This window comes from Triturus cristatus, chromosome 3_1 (assembly GCF_964204655.1).
Source record: "Triturus cristatus chromosome 3_1, aTriCri1.1, whole genome shotgun sequence".
NCBI lineage: Eukaryota > Metazoa > Chordata > Amphibia > Caudata > Salamandridae > Triturus > Triturus cristatus.
Genome location: NC_140583.1, coordinates 390,109,373 through 390,134,032, shown reverse-complemented (window position 1 = coordinate 390,134,032; position 24,660 = coordinate 390,109,373). Strand labels below are relative to the sequence as shown.

At 43.6% G+C, this 24,660-nt stretch overlaps 1 protein-coding gene across 3 annotated transcripts in view; it reads right to left on the bottom strand.

Annotated features, from left to right (window-relative positions):
* ATOSA (atos homolog A) overlaps positions 1 to 24,660 on the bottom strand; it is a 408,075-nt gene that overhangs the window by 219,693 nt on the left and 163,722 nt on the right. For all 3 annotated transcript variants that reach the window (XM_085644168.1, XM_085644169.1, XM_085644167.1), the window contains one exon: positions 18,523 to 18,725. In XM_085644168.1, the coding sequence (XP_085500294.1) occupies positions 18,523 to 18,725 (203 nt within the window). The remainder of the gene's footprint in view (positions 1 to 18,522; positions 18,726 to 24,660) is intronic.

Below are 24,660 nucleotides of genomic sequence, written 5' to 3'. Positions count from 1 at the left end.
TACCAGGCCATCCTAGAGCTACAGTGCATGTACTCGGGCACGCGCGTTGCGCTTTACCGCGATTACTTTCACTTTCATGTTTGATCGCGAACGCGACCACTTTGCCGCTTTGATGTTCTCCGTGAGGCTTCAATAGATTGTAGCAGTTAAAACAAGCATTGGCATAGCCAATAGGTCTCGCTTTTGGGACCTTATAAGTGTTTGGTGATGCAACTGTTGCATGGCTAAACACTTATAAGGTCCCAAAGGCAAGACCTTTTGGCTATGCCAATGCTTGTTGTTTCTTAGCGTTGGAGCGCTAATCATAGTTTCCCAGGATTTCAAAATCTCCAGTTCACCCGCACTGGTGCACGGTTCCCATTATTTATTACCTCAACGAAGGGTATGGGACACCTAACATTCAGGAGCCGTTGAGTGGCTCGGATTAGATTTTCAATTTTTTCATTTCTTATGTTTCTTGGCACGAGCTGGAACCACGAGTGAACCCTTACAGCCTTGCCCTAGGACCTACATGGGAGTCTTCACAGATGCTAGAGACTTGCAGCTTCTAAGCGAAGTACATTAACTGTCTCCTCTTTTCTGATGATATGAGTACATTGCCTTGCTACATACGGTTCAAACATATTGGAAACCACTATTGAAGTGCTACTTTATTTTATTTTCTTTATTTTTGTGCCTTTTATATAAGGATACGGGCGGCAGTAGTAACGAAGTGCATCCACATAATATATATTCGTATGTTATGAGTTCCTTATGGTGGTGATTACATGTGCATTGTGTTGTGTCTCACTTACAGGGAACATGGGGATACAGCAGGAGTGAAGTCTACAACTCCAGACCTTTCCCCATTGAGTGTTTTTGCAGCCGCACCTTTTGTTTTGTTTATCCCTTTCTTCTCTTTCCCCTACTGTGGTGTTGCCTATAGAGTGGATATGTATTGCTCGCAGGTGATTCCATATAGGGGATAGGGTTACATGACAGCTTTCATCGCTCCCGCTGTATCCGGCTTCTAAGGTTAGTGATTACCCTTTCTGTGTCTTGACAATCCCGAATGCCATTGGATGATTTAAATGGGTGTGCGGAAGGGACCATGGAAGGAGACAATGATGTGGCGTGTTTAGCCAATTCCATCAATGGAGTGGAGGTCAGAGTTGAGTAAGGATCCCGTGTTGCGCTAGGTCATGTGCTGGGTTGCGCAAGGTTGGCCCTATTTGATGTCTTTGGATGAGATTACCATACCGTATGCGTGTGAATTGACGAGTTTGGATGGACTTTTGAGGAGGCTATGACAGTTAGTAGCTCCTGTGAGTTTGAGGGGAAATATTTTGGTATTAGCCCATGCGGGTCATTGCGGCATAAAGGCAAAGAAACAAAGTACGTGAAGACTTCTGGTAGCCAGGCGTGGATAAAGCAGTGGAGAGCCACATGCATGATTGTAGTCCCTGTGTTGTGAGTGATAAGTCGCAAGTGACTCATCATTCCCCCATCGACCCAGTTAATTCTCCTTTGGTTTCATGGGCAAAGGTGGCTTTGGATATTGCGGGTCCCAATAAGGTTTTAGGTGAAAGGTCCAAATTTGCTATTGTTCTTATAGACTACATGTCAAAATGGCCTGAAGTAGGTTTTGTAAACAGTATTACTTTGGATGCCATTATACAATTTTTGCGCAAGGTTTTCTTGAGGGAAGGTTTTCCAGCTGAAATAGCGACTGATAATGGTACACAATATGTGTCCAATTAAATGGCAGCATTTCTGGCTTTGCAGAGAATCAAGTACACAAAGACGTCCTTGTATCAACCGAGGAGCAATGGTCTTGTTGAACGTTTTACTCATTCTTTGAAGGACCAATTGCATTCAGTTGTGAACGACATGCTGTGGGTGTATAGAACTCCTAATTGTTCCACTGGAATTTAACCTTTTGTTCTTCTCAGTGGCAGATTCCCTAGTTCTAAATTGAAGCATGAGTGGATGAACGGGAGCGATGTTGATGCTAAATTGAGGGCTGTGGTAGATGAAAGAAGGTACAAAGCAATTTTGGGAGTGTAAATACTGGGCATGGTTTCGGTGTTATGTGTGGGAACTTGGGTTAGAATCAAGAAACCTAGTCATGTTCCCAAGGGTGTTTCGAAATTCTCTGCCCCTAAATTGGTGGTAAAGGTTTCTCAGAGTTCCGTTCACACCGATGAAAGCAAGGTGTGGAATAAAGACAGGATTTTGATTGTTCCTGTGACCAAGGTTGATCTGGAGCGATTTCATTTTGAGAAAACATTGGGGGACATGGAGTCAAGTGATCCGCCCATGATCAGAGCCAGTACTGTGCGGGCCAAGCCTATGTGGCACAAGGATTATGTGGTTGGGAGGTGTTCTTTCCATTTGTGAAGTTCTTGATGTTCTTCTAAGATGTTATATCTTTTCTTTTTCTTCTTTCATTTGTTAAGGAGAAGGATGTGTTAGGATGTGGTTGGAATGTCATTGTGGGATTTGTGGAATGTAGGGTGGAAGGGTTCTGGGAGAGAGTTCTAGGATTGGTGGTTGGAGAATATGGGGAACTGCGGATGCGATGTGCTGGTGTTATTAACCTGAGCTGAAGACTAACAAGTACTCACAGATCATCGGAAGTGCTTGCTTCTTTTCTCGCGGGGGTGCACAATCATATACCCAGTAACTGAAATTGAGATTTTAAAAGTGCCCGCCTTTCTATAAAAAGAAACTGGGCAAATACAGACATTGTGCACGGTTGTTTCGCTGTGGGAATGGCAGAGCCTTCATAGTAAGTTGTTTTTTCTTGTCCTCGCAGGTATGCAGTCCAAGGTCAACATCCCACCTAACCTATATTGAATGATTTTTTGTTTGACATGCAAACGTTTATAATAGGTTGCGGTCCCAGTTTGACATAGTTATTGAAAATCGACCAGTCATATGGAAGCGAGGCCAATTTTACTTTGTCTGCTAGCCACAAAGACTGATGCACCATTTTGGAAATGATCCTTTTAAAAGCTGCAAACGTTATGAGGGTTGTCCACAGTACAGCTAGGTGTAGGTTCTGTAATGATCAGTCCAGGTAGTCCCGGGCTGCAGATTGGCTATCTGGTTTAGTTAGATCTAGCAATAGGAGGTTTTCCAATAATTCAGCCCTTGTGACGCATAGCTTAAAGCATGTTTTTAAAAAGGCACCTTGTGTTTCTAGGGTTTGATTAAAGAGGCCAAACTCCAGCCGAATATGTGCTGGGGAGGCATGTTTTGGGAGGTATAAAAGCCCTTCTGTAGGTGCTCACAAAAAAATATACCCAGCAGATTGGAACCACTTTCAAGAACGACCTCCGATTCACAGGCTAGATGGGCAGCAGTTTAACGTGAATCACTTTCGTTAAGGGATCGAAGGAGGGACAGGAAAGATTTTTCTAAAGCTTTAAATACACATGCAGTAAGGTGGGTGATTGAACTTTAAGACCTCATTGTGAGGGAGGAAAGTTCCACAATTATCAATGATCACTCAAGTATTTAGAACTTGGTATATATTCGCCTCTCCTTTTTACCTCAAATGCTAACTATAGTATCCACAGGGTATGGATACCTTTGAGATTACTATAATAAGACTATCTTTTCAAAAATTTGAAATGTTGCTACATTTTTTTATGAATAGACTGCTCTGTAATGATGGGGAAATGATTATTTACACAAACAGGAAAAAGTGGAGGTTCAAAACTGGGGTGGTTGATAGAGTCTAATCAGCTGTGTGTCAGAATATCATATGTATAACTGTCATCTGGCCTTGATATACCGGGTCCTGAACCAAGTTAACAAAAAAAAAATAATAATAATTCGGCCCATTGGGTGTAGTTTTTCTGTTATCTCCAATGTTAGGATTTTTTTGTAAACAATAAAAAAGGTCACAATACTTATGTCACTCATCATTCTGGTACTATACATCTTCTCTGATTTAGCATTGCTACAAAAGGGCCAAATTCTACATTTTCAATCATGCTGAAATAGTCGAATGGCTAAAAATTACAAACAGAAGGGATCCTATCGAGACGCTTTGTGGATGTCCAGTGTGTCATTGTGGTCTCTCCATTTTCCTGCGTGCCAAATTTGACTTATTCACAAATCACATTCTCCCAGATATGTAGAGATGTGTTCGATGTTTCGTTTAGATAACGGACACAATTAACGTAATGCGTCATTTAATCTCTTACGTGATGCTTTATCATTAGCATGGATTAACTATTTTCCACTAAGTCCAATACTAAAGGAAAAAAAACAGCACTGGCAAAACTAAAAGATTAGGGACTGGGAAAACCTGCGATGGTTGTTATTGATTTGTTTTAAAAGCGCAGAAGTGACATGAATTAAAAATGCTAATGCTTAAAGTTGCCGTGTGTATGCTGGCAAAATAAAATCGGTAAACAATGATCCATCACAAAAAATAAAATAAACTTTAGCAAAGTCAATCCATGTGGTCTTGACAAGCTGTTGGACTGTTTTAGATTATTTATTTTTTATTGAAAACATATGCCACAAAAATAAAAAGAAGGAAAAAAGCCTGGCCACGTGGCCCACTCCATGCTGCACACAGCCTTCAGCTGCGTGTGGTGTGAGGTTGACTGTCTGCGGTTGTGGAAGGGTGACTTTGCATATAGTAACAAAATATTACTTTACTTTTTAAAAAAAAGGAATTCACTGAAAAACCAAAGGTTTAAGTAACGTTATTGTTAGGTGAGAATTTCAGTAACAAAGGTTACATTTAATACAAGCATTGGCATAGCCAATAGGTCTCGCCTTTGTGACCTTATAAGTGTTTAGCCATGCAACGGTTAATGTTGTTGCACCAAGGATATTGTGCTGCATAACTAAATACTTATGAGGTCCCAAAAGCGAGACCTATTGGCTATGCCAATGCTTGTTACCACAAGCTGCCTCTTTCGAGGGCTCGTTCAGAATAGTCTTCAAAGTCCTTTTCTTTGAATCTACGGGCCAGCCTGGTGCATTCTGACGTCAAAGGTTTGTCCGAGGGACAGCCACTATTGGTGTCTCTTTTTTAGGACTTCACTTTGGGCGCAGAGTATTTCGTTGCCAAGGTAGTCTTGTGCAGATTGAGTCCTATGTCTTTGGCTCCACCCCTGAACTTTTGGGGATGTTACCTGAGTAGGTTTTTGAGGTTCTCACTCTTTGGGCTTCTTTGTCAGCTGGTTTGCTTCTACTTAGCCAACATCTTCTACTCAGGCATTGGAGTCTTACGCCTGGGCAACATTTGTGTCCTCAACATTGTACTCTTCCCCTGTGACAGTTCGAGGTCCCTCATTGATGACCTCCCTTTTTTGTCTTTGCATGATGAAGTGGTGGACCGATCTCTGCTTCTCCCTTGCTTGCAGGTCGTCAGCCTGAATTTGGTGCAAGCTTTGCTTTTGTTTCGCAGTCTCTCGGCAGGCAGAGGTTGGTTTGTGGTTGTCCTTCTAGGCACTCTTTTTGTGGCACTCTGGAAAGCATCTAAATGGAGTATTTTTCATGTCTACCAGGGACTATACCCCTGAAAGAGAACTAGGATTACAGGTAAGTAACGTATCCTTCTCTTCCAGGGGATACTCATCAATAGTCATAAGCACTGAATAGAGTAGCAAGCCCATACCGACTCCTCGCAGCTGAGCAAACAGTTACAAGAATTTTTAACATGGCATCTATCAAGTAATTATCAAAACAGATTTCTGAGCGAGGCTTACCCGACTTGGGCATCCGTCTGTGTATCAGAGTCCAGACAGTAATGGCGCGTGAAAGTATGTACTGAGCGCCATGTGGCTGCTTTACAAATCTCTGCCATAGGAATGTTACTAAGAAGAGCTTTGGTAGAATCCTTTCCCCTGGTGGAATGGGCCTTAGGCTTGCCAGGAAGGACTCTATTGGCCAATTGATAAGACAAGGATATACAAGACACTATCCACCTCGAGATAGACCTTTACGAAGCAGCAGAACCAGTATTTATGGACCCATAGTTTATAAACAGTCGGTCCGTTTTCCTCAAGCTTTTTGTTTTGTCTACGTAAAACTTTAGAACCCTCTTAAGATCCAAAGAGTGGAGGGACCTTTCCAGAGGATTTGAAGGATTCGGAAAGAAAGTGGGTAGGGTGATTGTCTGGTTAATATGGAAATCCGAGACTACTTTGAGTAAAAAAAACTCGGATGCGTTCTTAAAACCACTCTGTTTGCATGAAAAACAGTAAAGGGCTCTTTACAGCATAGTGCCTGGATCTCACTTACTCTGCGAGCAGAGGTGATAGGCACGAGAAACGCAGCTTTTCATGTCAAATGTTGTAAAGAAGCTCTATGAATAGGCTCGAAACGAGCACCCATCAATTTCGTTAGTACAATGTTGAGCTCCCAAGATGGCGAAGGAGCTCTAACTGGAGGGTAAACCTTTCGTAATCACTTGAGAAAATCTTTCACCACAGCGATTTTGAAGGAAATTTGATTAGGTGATTTTCTATACGCTGTGATAGCCGCAAGATGCACCTTATTAGAAGAAAATTTCAAATCAGATTTGGCCAAATGCAATAAATATGTTAAAAGCACCTGTTCCGGACCTCAGGCGGGATCATGTCCATTGTTCGTGCAGCATAAGTAAAACCTCTTCCACTTAAAAGCATACGACTGCCTAGTGGAAGGCCTCTTAGCCTCTTTAAGAATGTTCATATATTCTGGAGTTAAGTCTAGATGTCCGTATTGAAGGACTTCAGGAGCCATGCCGTCAACCGTAGGGATGATAGATTGGGGTGGAATAACTTCCCTTGGTTCTTGGATAGTAGATCTGGACTTCATAGTAACCTCCAGTGCAGGACTTCTTATAGCTGCAGGAGATCCGGATACCACCACTGACGCGGCCGTTCCGGGGCTATCAAAATAATTCTGGAGTTGGTCCTGTAAAACTTGTTGATCACTGTGGGACTCAACGGAATTGGTGGAAAGGCGTACAGTAATGTCGGAGACCAATTTATCAAAAGGGCATTGCCCCAAGATCCTGGTTGGGGAAACCTGGATGCGAAGACGGGGCATTTTGCGCTTACCGCATCTGCAAACAGGTCGATGTCTGGTGTTCCCCAGTCTCTGATGCTGCTTTGAATTACTTTGTTGTTGAGCGACCAGTCGTGAGCTTTGACGTATTCTCTGCTCAAGGTGTCCGCCTGGACGTTGAGAGTCCCCGGGAGATGCATTGCCAGAATGTTCAAATCTCTTGCAAGAAGCCACTTCCAGATGGTTTGCGACTCTAGAGAAAGAGGCCTCGATCGGGCACCCCCCTGTTTAAGTAATGCATGGTGGTCGTGTTGTCCGTTTGAATCAGAAGGCACTGAGATTGAAGTGAAGCGTACAATGATTTGAGAGCCAAGTGCACTGCCCTCAACTCTAAGAGATTGATATGGTTAGATTGTTCTGTCTCCGACCACAGGCTTTGATTTTGAAAAAACCCCTATGTGAGCACCCCATCCCTGGAGTAAAGCATCCATGACTATCGTTTGTGTAGGAGGGTCCAGGTGAAAAGGAACTCCTTTCATCAGACTGGATCTCTTCATCCACCATTTGAAGGATTCCTTGGCCAATTGAGAGAGAAGAAGCTGATCCTCCCAGCGCCCTCCCAACGCCCTGACGTTTGCATCCATTGGTCTTCCAGAGATTGGTGCAATGGATGCATTTTAGCCTGGCATTCGGTACGATGAAGACCCAGGATGCCATTGATCCCAGCAGTGATGACACCTGCCTGACTGTGGGATATTGTGTGAGAAGAAGGTTGCGGCATTTCTCGTGAATTGAGGATAACCTCTCCTCCGAAGGACACACGCTTGCTTCTGCGGTATCCAGTAAGGCACCCAGATAGTGGATTTACTGAGATGGGTTGAAGATTGATTTCTTGTAGTTTACATGAAGGCCCAACCTGTTTACTAGTTGCATACCGTACGAGAGATGACTCTGAAGCAGAGCAGGTAACGTGCTCTTCAGCAGCCAGGCCCCCAGATAAGGATATATGAATATCCTTTGCTTGTGAAGAAAAGCTGCCACCACTGCCATGCTCTTGGAAAACGTTTGGGGGGGGTGCAGGGGGGCGAAGCGGATTGCCCCAACGGGGGAACCTTGAACTGAAAGTTTTGGGTAGACACTTGGAATCGTAGAAATGTGTGATGTTTTATGGACACTGGAATATGAAAGTAAGCGTCCTGCAAGTCTTTTTCACACATCCAATCACCCTGATAAAGCGGAGGGAATATTTTACGTAAAGCCAACATTCAAAACTTCTCTTTGCAAATGTACTTGTTCAGCAGTCTTAGTAGAGTATTGGTCTGTATTCTCTGGAAGGGCCTCTTTTCTGAACCAGAAAATAGCGAGAATAAATCCCCTGCCTCCTTTGTGGAATAGGGACCTTTTCTATGGCATGTTTTTGTAGGAGAAAGTTTACTTCTGCGAGTAACAAGTGGTGTCTTTGAAGAGGCCTTTGCCGTGGAGGAATTGATGGTGGTGGGGATTTGAACCTGAGCAGATAGCCATTCTGCACAATATTCAAAACCCACTGGTCCTTTGTTAATTTCTCCCACTCCTCCGGGTGCAACGTAACACTTCCACCCACCGGAGTGGTCAACGGGCATGGAGTAAGCCATGCCTCATTGTTTTGCTGATGGTTTAGGAGCATTAGGTTGCTGTTTTGTATATCCTCTCTCTCGTCCAGGTCTTCTTTGTTGGTAATGGGACCTGGATTGACCTTGACCCTGATTTTGTGTTTTCCAATGAGGGGTTTGAACCCTCTGTTGAAAAGAGCGTCGATCATAGGGTCGGAATCTACGCCGAAACTCTTTCGCTTTTCTAAGGCAACAGCTTTCAAAGTGTACAAGTCATTCTTCATCTTGGACATTTCGTCGTTCGCATGAGAGCCGAACAGAGAGGATCCGTTGAATGGAAGATTCATGATCCTTCTTTGTGCATCAGGTTTTAGCCCTGTAAAGGCGAAGCCATGCCGATCTCCTTGAGCAGATGCCATGCGAGTATCCATGGGCCGCCAAGTCAGATGCATCTGCGGCTGCACTGATAATCTGAATAGCCACCAGTCTGCCTTCTAGTAATATCTCCTGGAAGTCCTACTGATCTTCCTTTGGCAGCTTCTCTGTAAATCTCGCCAAAGAATCCCAGAGAGATCTATCGTACCGACCTAGCAGGGCGTAAGCACTAGCCACCTTCATCAGCGAAGCCGATGTATTGAGCATTCGTTTGCACAGAGAATCCATATTTTTGCTGTCCTTCTCTGGTGGAGCAGTAGAAGAAGTTGTAACCGAATGCGCTTTCCTGGCTGCAGCCACTATCACGGAGTCCGGAGGTGGGACTGCGCGAAGAAAAAAACGGGTCCTGCTCTGGGGACTTCTATTTCTTGGATATTCGTGTGGGAACTGAACCCACCATAGCCGGGGTAAGGAAGGTCTGCATTGCTGGTTGTAGCAGACCTGGCACCAAAGGTAGCAGAGGCTATGATGTAAAGTTTCAAAGATGACGGACGTTGAAACTGGAGCTGTAAACATAGTGATATTTAGTTTGTTGGCACCCCTGCAAAGGACTTCATTTAAAGTTCCAGATCGTCTACCGGAGACACCCTGGACGGGGGTATCGTGTATAGAGTAGGCGAGTAATCTCTAATGGAAGATCTTGTTGACGTAGTTGAAGATGGAGATCTATGTCTTCTTTTAGGAGTAGGAGAGCGGCGAGATCTTGAACGCCCTATTGATCTTGAACGCCTTTCCACAGGTGATCGAGACCTTTTTGGGGACCTACGTGGAGGGGGTCCCACAGAGACTCTGGGTGGCGATAGAGCCTTGGAGAATTCTGCGCCTGGAACTCTAGGTGGCACTTTCCAATGCCGTATACGCTCAAGCCATCATGGAGATAAGGTAGTAGGAGACTTTTCTCTTGAAGCTGGAGATCCCTCCAGTGTGACTTGTATAAATGTTGATTCCAGGAGAAGATGAGACTTCTCTCGACGACGACCGCTGTGTTCTCGACGTCAATCTTGGTTTTTCTGGTGCGTCTCCTGAAGTGGCAACAATCCTCTGCCAGATAAGGCCACCACCGACGTTGACCGCTGTGGAGACACACTTGAAGATTGGAGTCTCTGCGATGTCGGTCTCCTCGACGGCGACCGTGACCGTCTTCTCGACGTTAAACATCGGCAGATATGTGGTGCCTTTGACGTAGACTTCCTCGTCGCCGATCGTGCCCTTGATGTCGACCATCTGTGGGTCAGAGAGGGATTTTTCGTTGTCGATCCTCTCGACGCAGACCTTCGAGAAGGAGGCGGAGATCTCGATGTCGACCGGTGTCTCATCGTCGACGGATATTTTGACGACAACTTAGATCCGTCTTCACCCACATACTTTGAGCCCGAAGTATGCCTCGACGTCTACTTACTTTTTGTCGACGGAGGATCTCGTCTCTTCGACGGCGATCTGTCCTTCGACGTCGTAGAATGACTTATTCGTTTTCCTGACGCCGATTTCGACGCGGACGGCCAGCACTCTGGAATCTGCTTTTCTTCTGGAAGCTGGGGAAACAGATCTACCCCTCTTGTGTTGTCCATGAGAGGAGGGCTTCTTGGGATGAGACTCAAGGCCACTTTTGGTTTTTCCTCTCTCCATCGACGCATGAAGTCTGATCTTTTCTCTGTCGAACAGAGTTCTTTTCGAAAATTGTAGACAGTAATAACACTTCTGCGGATTGTGTGAGGATGGCAAACACACAATACACACAGAGTGAGGGTCAGATTTCACCATTTTCTTCCCACAGTAAGGATATTTGTTAAACAAAGCTGGCATTTCTGACATAAAAAGATAGTAAAAATGTCAGAAAATAGTTAGAAACTAATACCAGCCAAGAAAAAGGTCGAATAAAGTAAAAGAAAATCAATTTCTGACTGAAAAAAGTCAAAAAAGACCATGCTCAAGCTCCAGGATCCTCACAGAAGGAGCCGGAAACAAGCATTTACAATGCAATGGTCTCAGCATTGTTAAAGTTAGAGCTATTGGCATTGCTCATGACATTAGTTTTTGTTTTTAAAACCTTTAAAGAAACGGCATTGTTATTTACAATGTCAATAGCTTAATCACTCAAATGCGATACATATTGCATTTGCACCCACAGAGCCACACACACAAAGCCAGCAAGTGCAGCGCACTAAAAAGCTCCTCGGCGGATTCATTGGGTTGAAATATAGGAACGGCTTCCGAGTGCAAATTGCTTTCTGCAGTACGTGCTCGGAATTGTTTTTAGGCTTGCTGCTGCAGTGTGGGCAGTCTAAAGAACACATGCAGAGTTTTAACACAATGTTCTGATTCTAGCATACTACATACAGTGTGCATGCTTAAATTATCAAACTGCTGCTGTAACTGTGCATGCGACAGTTCCATTTTGGTGGTGCATACCAAATCCTGTATTGCGGTGCATACCGGGGCAACAGCATGCCTGCATACTACATGCCCACTTGAGATCTTGGAGTGTTGTTAAGTGGTGCGTGCTCGCATTCCTAGACTCCTGCTGCCTGCTTCGCTGTACGTGCTGACGTTTTCCGATGCGTGCAGCAATAGCATCTCTCCTAAAATATCCAGTGGGTCTGCTAACACGTTTAGACTGTTGTTGCAGTGCCTGCAAGGATTTACAACTCTCTGCAACAGTCTGACTACCAGTCCTACACAGCGGCTAGACTGTCTGTTAAAGCTTCCAGGCAGTCATCGGTGCAACGTTCTGGCCCTTGTTATTTATGCGTCTGCCTAGCGACCAATTGCGGGTTTGCTCGCCCTTGCAAGCTGTGGCTACAAACATGACTACTCTAACACGTGCATATTGAGTCACCGCCTCAGTTTATAAATTTCAGTCAATTCGTACTGTCTCATTTCAGACTGCTGCTGTGTTAACACGGGTGGCACAGTGTGCCCCTTGGCATTCGTATTTGGCGCAAACTCGACGTGAGTGCTCTCTTTACAGGAGCAGCAGTTACATCACACAAGATCAGAATGTTTTTAAAGGCAGGTTAAATGATCTGCCCAAGACCACAGGGTGTGGAACCGACGCCAAGACTCGGAAACGGTTCTACAGTTGCAAAGTCTGCAGCTCCGCCACATCTTTCCAATTGCAGTTGGCATGCACAGCTGGCAGTGTCCGATTGCTGGCAGACATGCCGGCACTCACCCCCTTACTGATCGTGCATGAATCTTGAGGCTTCTACACAGTTCTACATATGATCACTGCACATATGTGCACCTTTTCAGTTCTTCGAAACCCTAGTTTCTTTGGCATAAGCCCTGGTACGTTCCGTCCACCTCTGCCCTCACATGTGTCCCTGGACTGACTGTCTCTGAATTCCCTCACTCCCAGACTTCACACGTTGCTCTTCTGTTTTACGTTGCAATGTTGAAAGTCGCGGCTTCCTGCGACGGCTCCGGGGCTGCATATGGAAAGCACCTGATTGATTTTTATGCACGTGTTTTGTTTGGCCCCTCACCTCGCCCGCCGCAGCCCCCACCCCGAAGACACAAGAGAGGGGCGGAAGTGCCCAGGAATACACATCCCTGCGCCGCTGAGCGCTTCAATGTTTGAGGAGTAAATACAGCATCCCCAGGTAGCGGTAGATATGCCAGGGCTATCTGTTAGCACAGAGTAATAATGCGTCCATTGACTGCGGGGTTCCGGACTCAAGTGTTCAAACAATAAACCGAATACACTTCCGGTTACATTCTACCGTGGGCGCACATAGTGCAGGGACAGCCATTGTCTGTATAACAAGCACAAGGGGGAAAGGCGTCCAAAGCACTGTGCGGACGGCTCCGGGGCTGCATATGGAAAGCACCTGATTGATTTTTACGCGCGTGTTTTGTTTGGCCCCTCACCTCGCCCGCCGTAGCCCCCACCCCGAAGACACAAGAGAGGGGCGGAAGTGCCCAGGAATACACATCCCTGCGCCGCTGAGCGCTTCAATGTTCGACCCCCCCACCAGGGCACTCCTTCAACATCCCTGGTCTACCCAGAACTCTCCCCCCAGACCCCTCACCTCCGCACTGGTCTTTCGCCCCCTTACCTGTAGGCTAAGGTGGTGCACGCGCCCCCACGCACCGCTCAGCAGCAGGCACAGGAGGAGGCCCCCGAGGAGAGTCCCGCAGCCCCGGCCACCGCTCACAGCCCCACTCGCCATCTTTCGTGCAGCGGCAGCGCGGCTCACTTCCGGGATCAGCTGTTAAGGGGGTCACGAGGCAAACGGAAGCGTACGCTCGCTGCGCTGACAGGACCCATTGAGATAAATCTCAGCCCCCACCCCGCCGCCCACATACACATGGGGTTGTGTTTAAATGAAATTAAATTGAAAACAAACACTACCTCCTGTTAACTACGAACATATTTACCGCTGATTTCGGCGGTGGCCATATTGGTCGTAAAACAATTCCCAGACTGCATGATGTTCTCTTGGACAAGTAATCTTGGGTACAATGTATCAGAGGGGGGCTGTGCTACACCTCCTCGTGTGCGTTCCTGAAAACGCGGGAATGCCCCCTCCACAGATAAAATGCTGACAAAACTTTCCTCTCAGCCTTTCATTCACACTATGCTTTTTACGCATCGGCGACCACTTCCTCATACATAGTGCTCAACTTGGCGAATGTGTAAACAAACGGGAACCCTAAACCGACACCAAGCACAGCAAAAAAAAAGAAATATAATTCACTCGCACCCACGCTTTCTGAGTGTTGCTTGTTAACATTCCGGAATGTATCCACTGGTGCTAGCAAGCAGAGCCATAGCAGGCAGTTCTACCTCTGATAGGGTTTCAGCTAAAAAACACAAGCAGAGGCAACGGCAATCCCTCTGGCCGTAGCAAGCTTGCATAAAAAACAAGCCGAGGGCACCGAAAGACACCACCGCCTTTATCCGAGGCACAGCAGAAAATGCCTCGGAGAAACGCCACGTCCTTTTCGGATTTGGGGGCGTGTTTTGCTGTTGTCTCCTCCCTGAGACTTCTCGCAAAAAACACGCCCCCCGATCCGAAAAGGACGGGGCTTCAACGGAGTGACTGGACCTCTTGTCCAGTGGCTGGCCAGCATTTAAGAGGCCAGCCAATGGAGAACCGGAGAGAAGAGGGGCGGGTGCAAGCCCCTCTTCTCAAAGTCACTCAAACTCATTAAATCTCGGAGCGAGACTGCGCAAGCGCAGCCTTTCGCAGCCGAGACCTAAAAAGAACTGACCTACCTGTCACCTGTGGTGCATGATCCAGGTTCTCTGAAGCCATAAAGGCAAGGTGCCAGTTTTTTGTTATACAGTGATAATTCATCTATCCAGCCTAAGAACAAATCGTCTGCAATTACCTGTTTTCCTTAATGAAAATAAAGGATTGTTGGTGTGGTTTTGAAGTGATACTGATTTGTCAGTATTTCCACATACACTATAGCGATATGCTTTTCTATGTCTTTTAGCCCTGAGGAAGTTGCGGGTATTGTCCTGATACGACAAAACAAGTGTTGGCTGAAGGCTTGGGACCAATATTTTAAGAACGAATTAAAAAGAATATAAGAAGAACAAGAATTCGGTAACGGTTAGTATTTGAATGCAACTGCTTGAATACGTTAATGCACAGTAATATTAGCGTGTGCTTTTGAACAAATGAATGGACTCATCCTGCAGCTGAGCCTCTACCAAAGAACTGCAGGTAGATGGCCAGCACTTCACAAATTGCCAGCAATCTCCCTTGGAGTTGAGGAGCTATTCCCCTGCAGTCTGCAAACACCAAAGAGTCTGGTATTCCGTGCTGCCGCTTCCTGGCCAGCCCGATACAGCAGCACCCCAGGAAGAGGGACCTCTGCTCCTGAAGGCCGGATCTGTGCCCACAGAGTGGGAGGACACCAGGACCAACTGGAGCTGGACTTTATTTGTATGATTAACAAAAACCATTGAGCAAATTCATGTAATAAATATACCGTGGTACAATTTTGTTATTGTATCTATCAGCTAAAACACAAAATCATTGCAACATAATATACTGCCACTTCCACAAAACGTGGCGAGTACATATTATAAAATGCACACAAAACACTTAGAACTAATCTCAATCAGTTTAAAACATGTATATCAAGACGCAGACAAAATAAATTTTGATTTTCATTAAGTGCATAGAGTATTTAAAGTACTACCCGAATTGCTACATCTCAGATTACAGCCATATTGCACCATAGCGCACTTTCGAGTCATTGTTAAAGATAAAACTAATCTATAGGCCCTGTCTTGTTATGAAGCAGATAAATCACAATGTAGTTCTAAATATTGAACACAATATAGGGCATTGGGTACTTTAAGTGCAAACCTACTGCGTTTAAGACTACCCTATGTTTTTCTATTGAACATCAGAAAAGCAGAATCTCATACCTTCGATGTTGTGCCAGGAACATTATACAATTATGTTTCACATTTCATAAATAAGAATAAAATTATGCTCTCTAGATCATCACCAAAATCTTCACATGTCCTCATCACATTCATTTCCAACACCCTGTACGTCCTCACCAAATACACACTCTCATCATCACATCCTTCTATTACGCATACAAACTCTTCATAGACTCATCACCTGATATGTTGTTTTTCCACACTTGTTTTCCAAGTACACCGTGAGTTAGCTAGTGATATGTTGGAGTTTCTATTGAGCTAGATTTTGTAATCATGGTATTTTAAAGCTATTGCTCTACTGTAAAGGCTGTCTGGACCCCGATATATGTATGTTTTCCATTTTAATGAAATTACCCCTCTTGGGGTGCGGAGTTTGCCTGGCTTGAAGATGGCCGATGCTTGAGCGAGCTCCGCGAACCATCTAATCTATCCTGCATGAATCCTAGCATTTCCGTGCACTAGATACCTGCAAATAGACGTCGCTGGATGGAGCACCATTACGTGGGTGGCAGATATCCTGCTTACTCATTGTTTTTGCAACGCCCTGAAGGGTATAGCCGGTAACATCTTCCCCTGTGTTACCCACCACATGGTATTAGACCATAATAGCTGGTTTGATGTTGTAATTTTTCCTAGAATGCAATTTATAAACACTAATGCAGTATATTTAATGCAGCATAAAGAAACAAGATTGGGAGAGCTATTCATTAGTACTGTCAACAAGAAAACTGTCCAGCGAATTGGTCTTCGGATTGCAAGCAAGTTTAAAACACTACAATTTCAGTTAGGAAAAGAATAAAATAAATTGTGATAAACATGTAAATAAAATAAAATGGAAGTGGATCCAGCCTTGATAAGGTGTTTACTGCAGACTATTGGCCCATCACAATTTTCACCACTGAGTGTACTTCTAAGCAACCAATCTCAATGAAAGAGTTTCCAAATCTGTGAAAATTGCTCCAAAAGTGTTACACACTCCTGTAAACAAGACACTAACAATTAAAATGTATTAGAACCGTGATCTGTTAATCTCAAATGGGGATGCAAATTGGCAACCATTCTAATCAGTTTGCTTATCAAAATGTGCAATGATGATTTCCAATTTTATTTTAATAGATCTTAAGCAACCACACAATATGAGGTAAACAAAGCAACTAGCGTAGAAAAGTCTTTGCATATTGTGGTGAAGGATTTGCTACTTCTTAATAAAAAAAACAATGTTATCGTATGGATCTGTGGGCTCATGGGTTGAAAACAATGTCTTGTTATACACAGGTGACAAGCTCAAGTGCCAAGTTACTAAATGCGATCCAGCCAAAGAATAGTCCAACTACTTGACTTGTTTGGAAAGTTCTCCCATTTTCATGGCATCTGCTTTAAATCAATGTTAGTCTCTCACCCCATTAGAGAATATTTTGCAGTGGAGGCTAAACATACAATCTACTTTCTTAAATACATTAAATGATGAGCTGGATGTGTCAAATGACTATTGCCACACTCAACTAAGGACAGAAAAACAGTTAGGAGCACGCTTCCTATTTAAATTATAGGCAAGGATTGGGCTTTTTAAGATGGTGTGCCCCTGCACATTATTGTACTCACTTCAGAAGTACTCTTGCAATGTTGTGAAGTAATTTTACCAGCTTTTCATTGACCAGCATCTTTCCTTCTTTTGGTCTAGGAGGGGTGCCCAGACAAATGTTGACAGTCAACATTATTTGTCAAACTTTGTCAACTTTGGACAAATGTTGTCAGTCAACTTTCGAAGGGGGGGACTGAGAATGGCCAATCTACAATTGCACTACTGGGCATAACACTTCTAGTACTAAACAACACACGCTTTAGTCAAAATGAGATTCTGAGGCCCAGCTGGAACAATGGGCATTTGGAGGTACTAAAGCAGCAATTCCTCAGGCAATATAGATGGTATTATGTACCAGGTACGAGACACTGAAGATGGGTGGTTGGGATGAATCACAAAGCAAACACTCTTGGTGCGTGAACTGGCTTTACCAGGTCTTGGCTTTGGAGGGTTTTTACAGGGAAGGACTGTACTAGAATCACCAAGGTGGGTGGCATGCTGAGACAAAGCCACATTCTCATACCTGCATATATGACATACTCACAGGCACCACCTCAGAGGTGGAATCATCCCGAGGTTTTCGTCCCTGACAGGCTATGATAACAATGTATAGAACTGACTGCAAATAGTTCACCCAGATCTTAGTCAATAATAATAAACCAATGACCCATTCTCCACATAAGTGTGGGAGCCAACTTAAAGGGACTTAAGTGATGCACGGATGGCACCTGGAGAAATAACCAATTCAATTTGTTAGCAACTAGCGGATTTTGTTTTTACATAGACTGTACCACACAAGGATTAGCCTTGTTACATGAAGCAGGACCACTTATCCAACTACTTATGGTACCAAACATTAAAGGACAACTGCCTACAGAGTGTATGGGGGAAATTATGTACAGGAAATCTTCTAGAAAGGGACAGGTTGTGCCATCTTCGATTCGGTGAGATGGCTATCCCAGACTCAACAAAAACAGCTTTATCGGAAATCTTGGAAGTCCTGGATATAGAAAAAAAAGCATGAAAATAGAAATATGATGTTGATTTTTGTTAAATGGAATTCCACGCAAAACTGGCGGCGGCAGCACCATTGTGGGCGAGTGAATCCTTAGATGAATAGATGAATGCTAATGGAAGCTTAAGTAAAGTCAATAAGATGAGGTTAGTGAATGCCTTATTAATGTATTAGTTCTCCCGTTGATACCACATAGTCCTTGGGATTTGCAACTCCTGGTTACCTAGCATTTTAGTAGATCTGTATCCTTTATTATTGTGACTGTGGATACGTACTGTTTTTAATCAATCTTAATTGGTATTACTAATATAAATAGCAGTAACACTTGCTGAAAAAAACAGTAGCCTATATAGATAATGACTAATAACATACTTAGCGTATCTCAAATGCTACATGACAAAGTGTTTATATGTCTGACATGTTATCTTTCCCCAAATACTATACTTCATTTCATAACTCTTTAAAAAACAATGAAGACACTTACTGGCGTGGAACAGGCTCTAAAAACCATCTTTCTAAGAGCAATGCATCTTGCTTGATAGCAGGATCCTTCAAATCGCTACTATCTGTGGTAGCCCCTTCATCACTGTAACAGCAGTCTGGAAGAAGCATCACCTCCACCATAATAGGGGTATTCTTCTTCCACAGCTCTACCACTTCGGACCTCGTTCTTTTAGCTTGGCAACACTTAAAAATAATGAAAGAGATATTTACAGAAAATCAAAATACCAAGTAAGTAGCTCATTTCAGGGAATTTGGTATACCTCTAAAGTAACAAAAGTATGAAGCACTTTCCTTTTAAAATACAACAACTTGCGGCATTGGAACTATAATATTGTAAACTGAGGAGATAGTGGATATAGTAAAAAATAAACTTAAGAATAGAAAACTGTGAAAAATTTTTTTTTAATTTTAGCTCTCAAAGGCATCTTCTCTAAATTCATGAACAAGATCTTGCGACACCTTTAAGAATGAACATTTCCCACATATCAAAAAGGCAGAAGAGTTTTATTGATTTTAATTATATCCAAATAAAATGGCCCTAGAAAGCCTTTAAACTGAAAAAAAATATACATTTCCTTAAAATAAAAAAGAAGCAGGAAAAGCTGGGAATGAACACACGGTCCGTTTCAGGTGCAACGGTGCACCAATGTCCAAGATTGTAGAGAGGAAGATGAGAGTAAGGATTGAGGTTACTATTTATTGCTATTTTTTGGTTTAACCGCTTCACTGCAGAAAACAAACGTTCTTGTCCTATGCACTAGCTAATTAGGGTGGATGACACTAATGTCTCATGCCCAAAAAGAAGCTAAAAAATTATTCTAGTCTCTGCACCAACAAGATTTTAAAATAAGCTGAGAGGGAAGAGATTTTCACAGCCAAAGGTTTTTTTTTTTTTTTTTCTCTCTATGATGTGGGTTGCACCTTGGCTGCTGGCCAACAAGTTACTTGCCTTCGGTGACCCTCATTCTTGAGGATACTTGATTTAACCACAGATTCCTCACCTTAAAATTCTTCCCAAGCGTAGAACTGGATCAACTTTTTAAAGTATCGTTCCCGTATGAAGCAAAGTGATGCTATGCATATAAGCGCCACCCCTGCTTGCGGATGCTAGTTTCTGGTCTTTTCCTCTTTCCACACACTCAGAAATTAAGTGTGAATAATTGTTCGTACCAGTGTACTGAATACTAACTTGAAGCTTTTTTCGATGTTAGAAAAGGCTACTTTACATAATGGAGATGCGGGAGAACAGTGTGGAATTGACAGTTGAGGTAGAGTATCCACCAGAAAGAGCCTTATCGAAGGCAAGTAACCTGCTCTTCTGATATATAATTCTAAACACAGATTTGCCACCTTAGAATGAATACAAAAGCAGTAACTCCCCAGGTGTAGGAGGATCTCTGGAGCAGGACAGAGAGGAAAAAATTTCCTTTTAACCAGACCTGGCCGTCAAAGCAGTAGTGTTTCGTAAACCCATGCACCAGCACCCATGTTGCAGCCTGGCAGATGTCAAGGACAGGCACTTCGAGCCAATGAAGTGGTAGTACCCTTAGACTTGGACAAATGGGATTTCAAACAGTGCAAGCCTTTAGGGTCCTATTGCTTTCACTGTGATCATTACACAGGGACAGATGTCAGCAACCTCCCCCCCCCAAAGCACAGATCGCTATCAGAGAGGTACTACTGGAAAGGGGACAATGTCTGCTTGTTAATGGTACTCCTCCTTAGTGGCTCCATGTGAGGAGAACGCTTCAGCATACCACCAACCAAGCAGGAATCAACCCATTAGCCACCAGGAATCCTTGAGGATGGGGAGCAGACCCGGTGGGCATAGCCAAGTGATATCCCCACTAAAATAGGCAATATAACTCTTGCTGCCCCTCAGGGAGGAATTTGCTGTGATTTAACTCAGTCTGCCCTCTACCCCCACCCCAGGGAAACAAAGCTCACTAGAAACCAGGGTATTTAAACAAAATGGAGTGTAGCCAGCCCTACTCACATCGGGCCATGACTCCTCCTCTAAAGGACCAAACAATCTTTCTGCCACTCCCCCCCCCCCTCCAACTCTCCCCCCCTTCCACCCTAACCCGGGGGCACACACTGGTGGTTACCCCCAATCTGCATTTCCAGTGCCATTCAGGGGGTCAAGGGGACAACAAAAAGCCTACCCCACGACAGGGATTCTTATTTTGGGGAGAAAAAAAAATTGGTTGGGGGCAGCCCATCTAGACATCCAGCCACACCCCCAAAAGGACCCGACAGTGTTGCAGTCCTTCTCAGGGGGATAGATTTGGAGGTTTAAATCAAATTTCTTCTTCTTGTGGGCAGCTGAAAGCCCACTAGACACCACAGCTTTTCACAATTATAATAAAAAACAAAAAAGAAAATGGGGTGCGGTGGGTGCCAGCCCGTCCAGGATCAGGCTATATCCACATGCTGAAGGCCCCAATAGACTTTGACCCCCTTGAGGTGCAAAATGGGGGTTTATTCCAATATGTCCTCCCGAGGGACATGAACTGAGAGGCACTAGACAGGGCATTTTACATTTACAAAAAATTTAATGTGATGGGGCTGCCTCGACTAGGCATCAGGCGGTACCCAAACTCCTAAAGGCCCAAACAGTGTTTCTGTACCCCTGTAATGGGTTGGGGGGCTACTGTCCAGTCATCTGGCCTTACCCTCCACTCCTAAAGCACCAACAATCTTTTTCCTCCTCGGAATCAGAATGGGGTGTTTACCTCTCTTCACCCAATCTGGCTCCCAGTGGGGTAGAAAGATCAGTGGATGCCAGGGATAGTTTTATGTATTAATTTTTAAATGAAATGGGGTAAGCCTGTGCTGACATCGGGCCATTCAGTCTATCCATGCAACTACAGGAATCTGTATGCCCCTCTGGCGCCTTGAGCCTGAATACTGCAGCCATGCACCATGGCTAGCAAAAGGGAATCAGGGTTCTTTTGGTGTAATTGTCACATATGGATGAGCAGTGGGGAGGATAAACCCAATGATAAACCCAGTTCTGCCTCCAAATGAAAGACTATTTGCACAAGGTTCAAGACGGGTAAGCCCCGCATTCAATTGCGTTTCTCACTTTTTCCTCCTGATGTTATGATGGGCCTTTTGGCCCACTTACCCAGTGATAGGCAGATAGGTTGTAAAAATCCCAATATGCCCAATTAGAGGGGCTGAAAGCCTACAAGACTACTAGGTACAACAAAACAGAAGAAAAGAAGGGCTAGGGGTGTTAGACCATCTTGGAGGCAGGCCCCACCCTTAGGCATCAGACAATATTTCTACCCATAGAGGCAGAAATTATATCAAAATTATGCCAAAGAAGAATCCAATTTCCCATCACTTGCCATGGTCAATGGCAGCAATCAGGGAATCCTACCAACCCTGGGCATTTTTTAAATGTAGAGACCCAACGGACTCCAGGGTGATGTGTCTTGCGTGAATAGCCAGAATGCCCTGCAAATGTCAAAAATTATTCTTTTCATATTTTCCTGGCAGAAAACATGGGCACTTCCTGCCAATGGCAAAAGTCTTACTACCCTGCATTTTCACACTTCTGATTGTAACGTTGTCTTCTATACGTGAATGGACGTAATGTACGTCACAGGAATGGATCAAAACTATAACAGCATGAAGACCTTATTACACCACCTTGACTACTATCTAAGGTTTGACTGGATTTTGTTGCGGGTGTTAGGACCACCCACACAAGTCGGGTACCGGTTTTATCGGTTTTACTGCAGGAACATTGGGTGGTAGGAATCCTGTGAATCCCTGCAGAAACAGGAACATTTTCCTAATGAAAATGCAAGGAAAATCTATGATTTTAGCCTAGACTCTTCTGGGTGTCTGGTTTACAGAAATGTCTGGGATTTCACGTTTGCCCAACTTGTTGGCTGAGCCTGGGCCCAAATACCACAGATATCCACATTGCCAGAATGAATGAATGGAGTAATCTTGATATTTCCTTGTTGTGTTCGGAGGCCTTCTGTGCCGTAGGTGATAGGCGCACCAACACAAGTGGGATACCGTTTTTTATCAGGAGAAGTGTGGGAAAACAGAATGAGAATATTGGATATTGTGAATTGCTTTCATTCCATGTGTGGCTTCCGACTAAACAGCGTGCAAGAAAAAACTACTTTGCAAAATGATCTCTGAATCGTATGAAATCAGGAGTAACCCCACATTCAGAGCTGTATAAATAACTATTCCTAAACTCATTATCCTGGTCACGTTTCAAAATGCATAGGTTTCCTTCATTGACATCTACATTCATTAGGGGTAACCATATGAACTGATGCATGGTCAGTACACAATGAAAAATCATTAAAAGCTGCAACTTAGTTGATGGGACTGGGTATTGCATATTTTTGGACAACTTACAAACACTATGCATCTCTGCAACCAGAAAAGACTGAGGAACATAAGAGCATATTACTTTTGTAAACAAGCAAATCGGGGAGGGGGGGAGGGGGGAGTAACAGATAAATACCTAGTTTTATTTTTCCTACCCATTTTCATTAGTTTTTAATTTCAGTGATTAGTTTCCTTGACATAAACCTTTGAGCAACATAACCTTGCTGAATTCATACTTTGGTCTACATTTTAGAAATGTATAGCTTTCCCAGTTTTAACCACAAACTGCAAGTAGATAGAAACCAAAAACTTATGAAAAATGGACTACCACTTGGAAAAGTGCAAAACCTATGGTAAAAAAAAAAATACATATATTTTTTACAACCCTGCCTGTTCCTGAAAGAAAGAGTGGTTTGAGCACATAAACCTTTTTTTGATACAATTCTTAGGGGGAGAAAACCACAAGCTTTTATGCATAGCACATTTTTCCCCAAACAAAACACAATGTTGCTGTATTTTGGACTTTATCCGCTCCAGAGAAAGACATAATCCCTGGTAAATTTTGAATCCAACACTTGAGTAAACGGCACATAAATGTGACCTGGGTACCTATTGTGGAAAAAAGTTCGAAAGGCTTAAGGGCAAAGGGCTCAAATATAAATAAAAAGGGCTCTCACTGGGGCGGGAAAAGCCTCAGTTGCTATGGGGTTAAGTATTATTTAGGAGGTTTAGAAAATGCATTCCTCTGGTTAGGACACCATCAACAACTTAAAAATGGAGCAAAATACGGAAACATTTTAGGGCTTTTTTTTTTTTTTAAAGTGAAATGCAAGAAATTCTACTTATTATTTACTAAGAAATCGCATCAACAAAGTGCGCTCTGCTAAGATCACAATTTTCCCACATTTCAAGAAAAAAAAAAGAAAAAAAGCTATAAAATTACCACAAATTTTGCATTTTTTCCTATTTTGTAATTTCTACCCAATTGCAGTTTGTAGTGAAAACAGGCGTTAAACAATATGTGAACCAAGAGAACAATACATTTCTAACAAAATTCCAAATTCAGCAAGGAGTAATTTTGGTTTTCCTAAAAATAAAGAAATAATTGTTCACATAAAAGAAACAAAAAAAAATAGAAAAAAGTGACTTTTTCAACTGAAATGTTTTGCCCTGATGGCTGACTAACAAAAGTAATATACCATTACGTTCAATGGACCCTTTTGGTTGCAGGGATATATGGTGTTTGCAGGTAGTCCAAAATTCCTGGGAGAAAGGGGGAGGAGGAAGAAAAACTGCTGTGGTCATTATAGGTGGGGAGGGACAGCCAGCTTAATTATTTGTCCTAGTGCCTAGAGGGCATTTTGGGGGTGGGGCAGGGATAGAAAGGGGGAGGGTCAGTAATACTTCTGTGCCCTTTAGGGTGGGCGTATGGCCCAATGACAGAGTGGGCTGTTTAGTTTGTCTTTCACACTATGTAATTATAGAAGGTGCATTACCACTGCCTGCAGATCTCGTAGCAAACGCCACAGCAAACTGACCAAGTGTCCTTTACATTTTGACTGGATTTCATACCTCTCAGTTTATTTATAGAATATTTCATTGTAAAGTTGTCTTCGTGGCTCGAGACAGATGTTGAAACAGATGAGCACAGTTTGGGCAGCTCTCAGTTGTCCTACATTCCTAGTGATATAATCACTCGTGTCCGCTAATGTCTTTACAGATTAGGTGACTCATTGTATCTTAGCAGGAACAG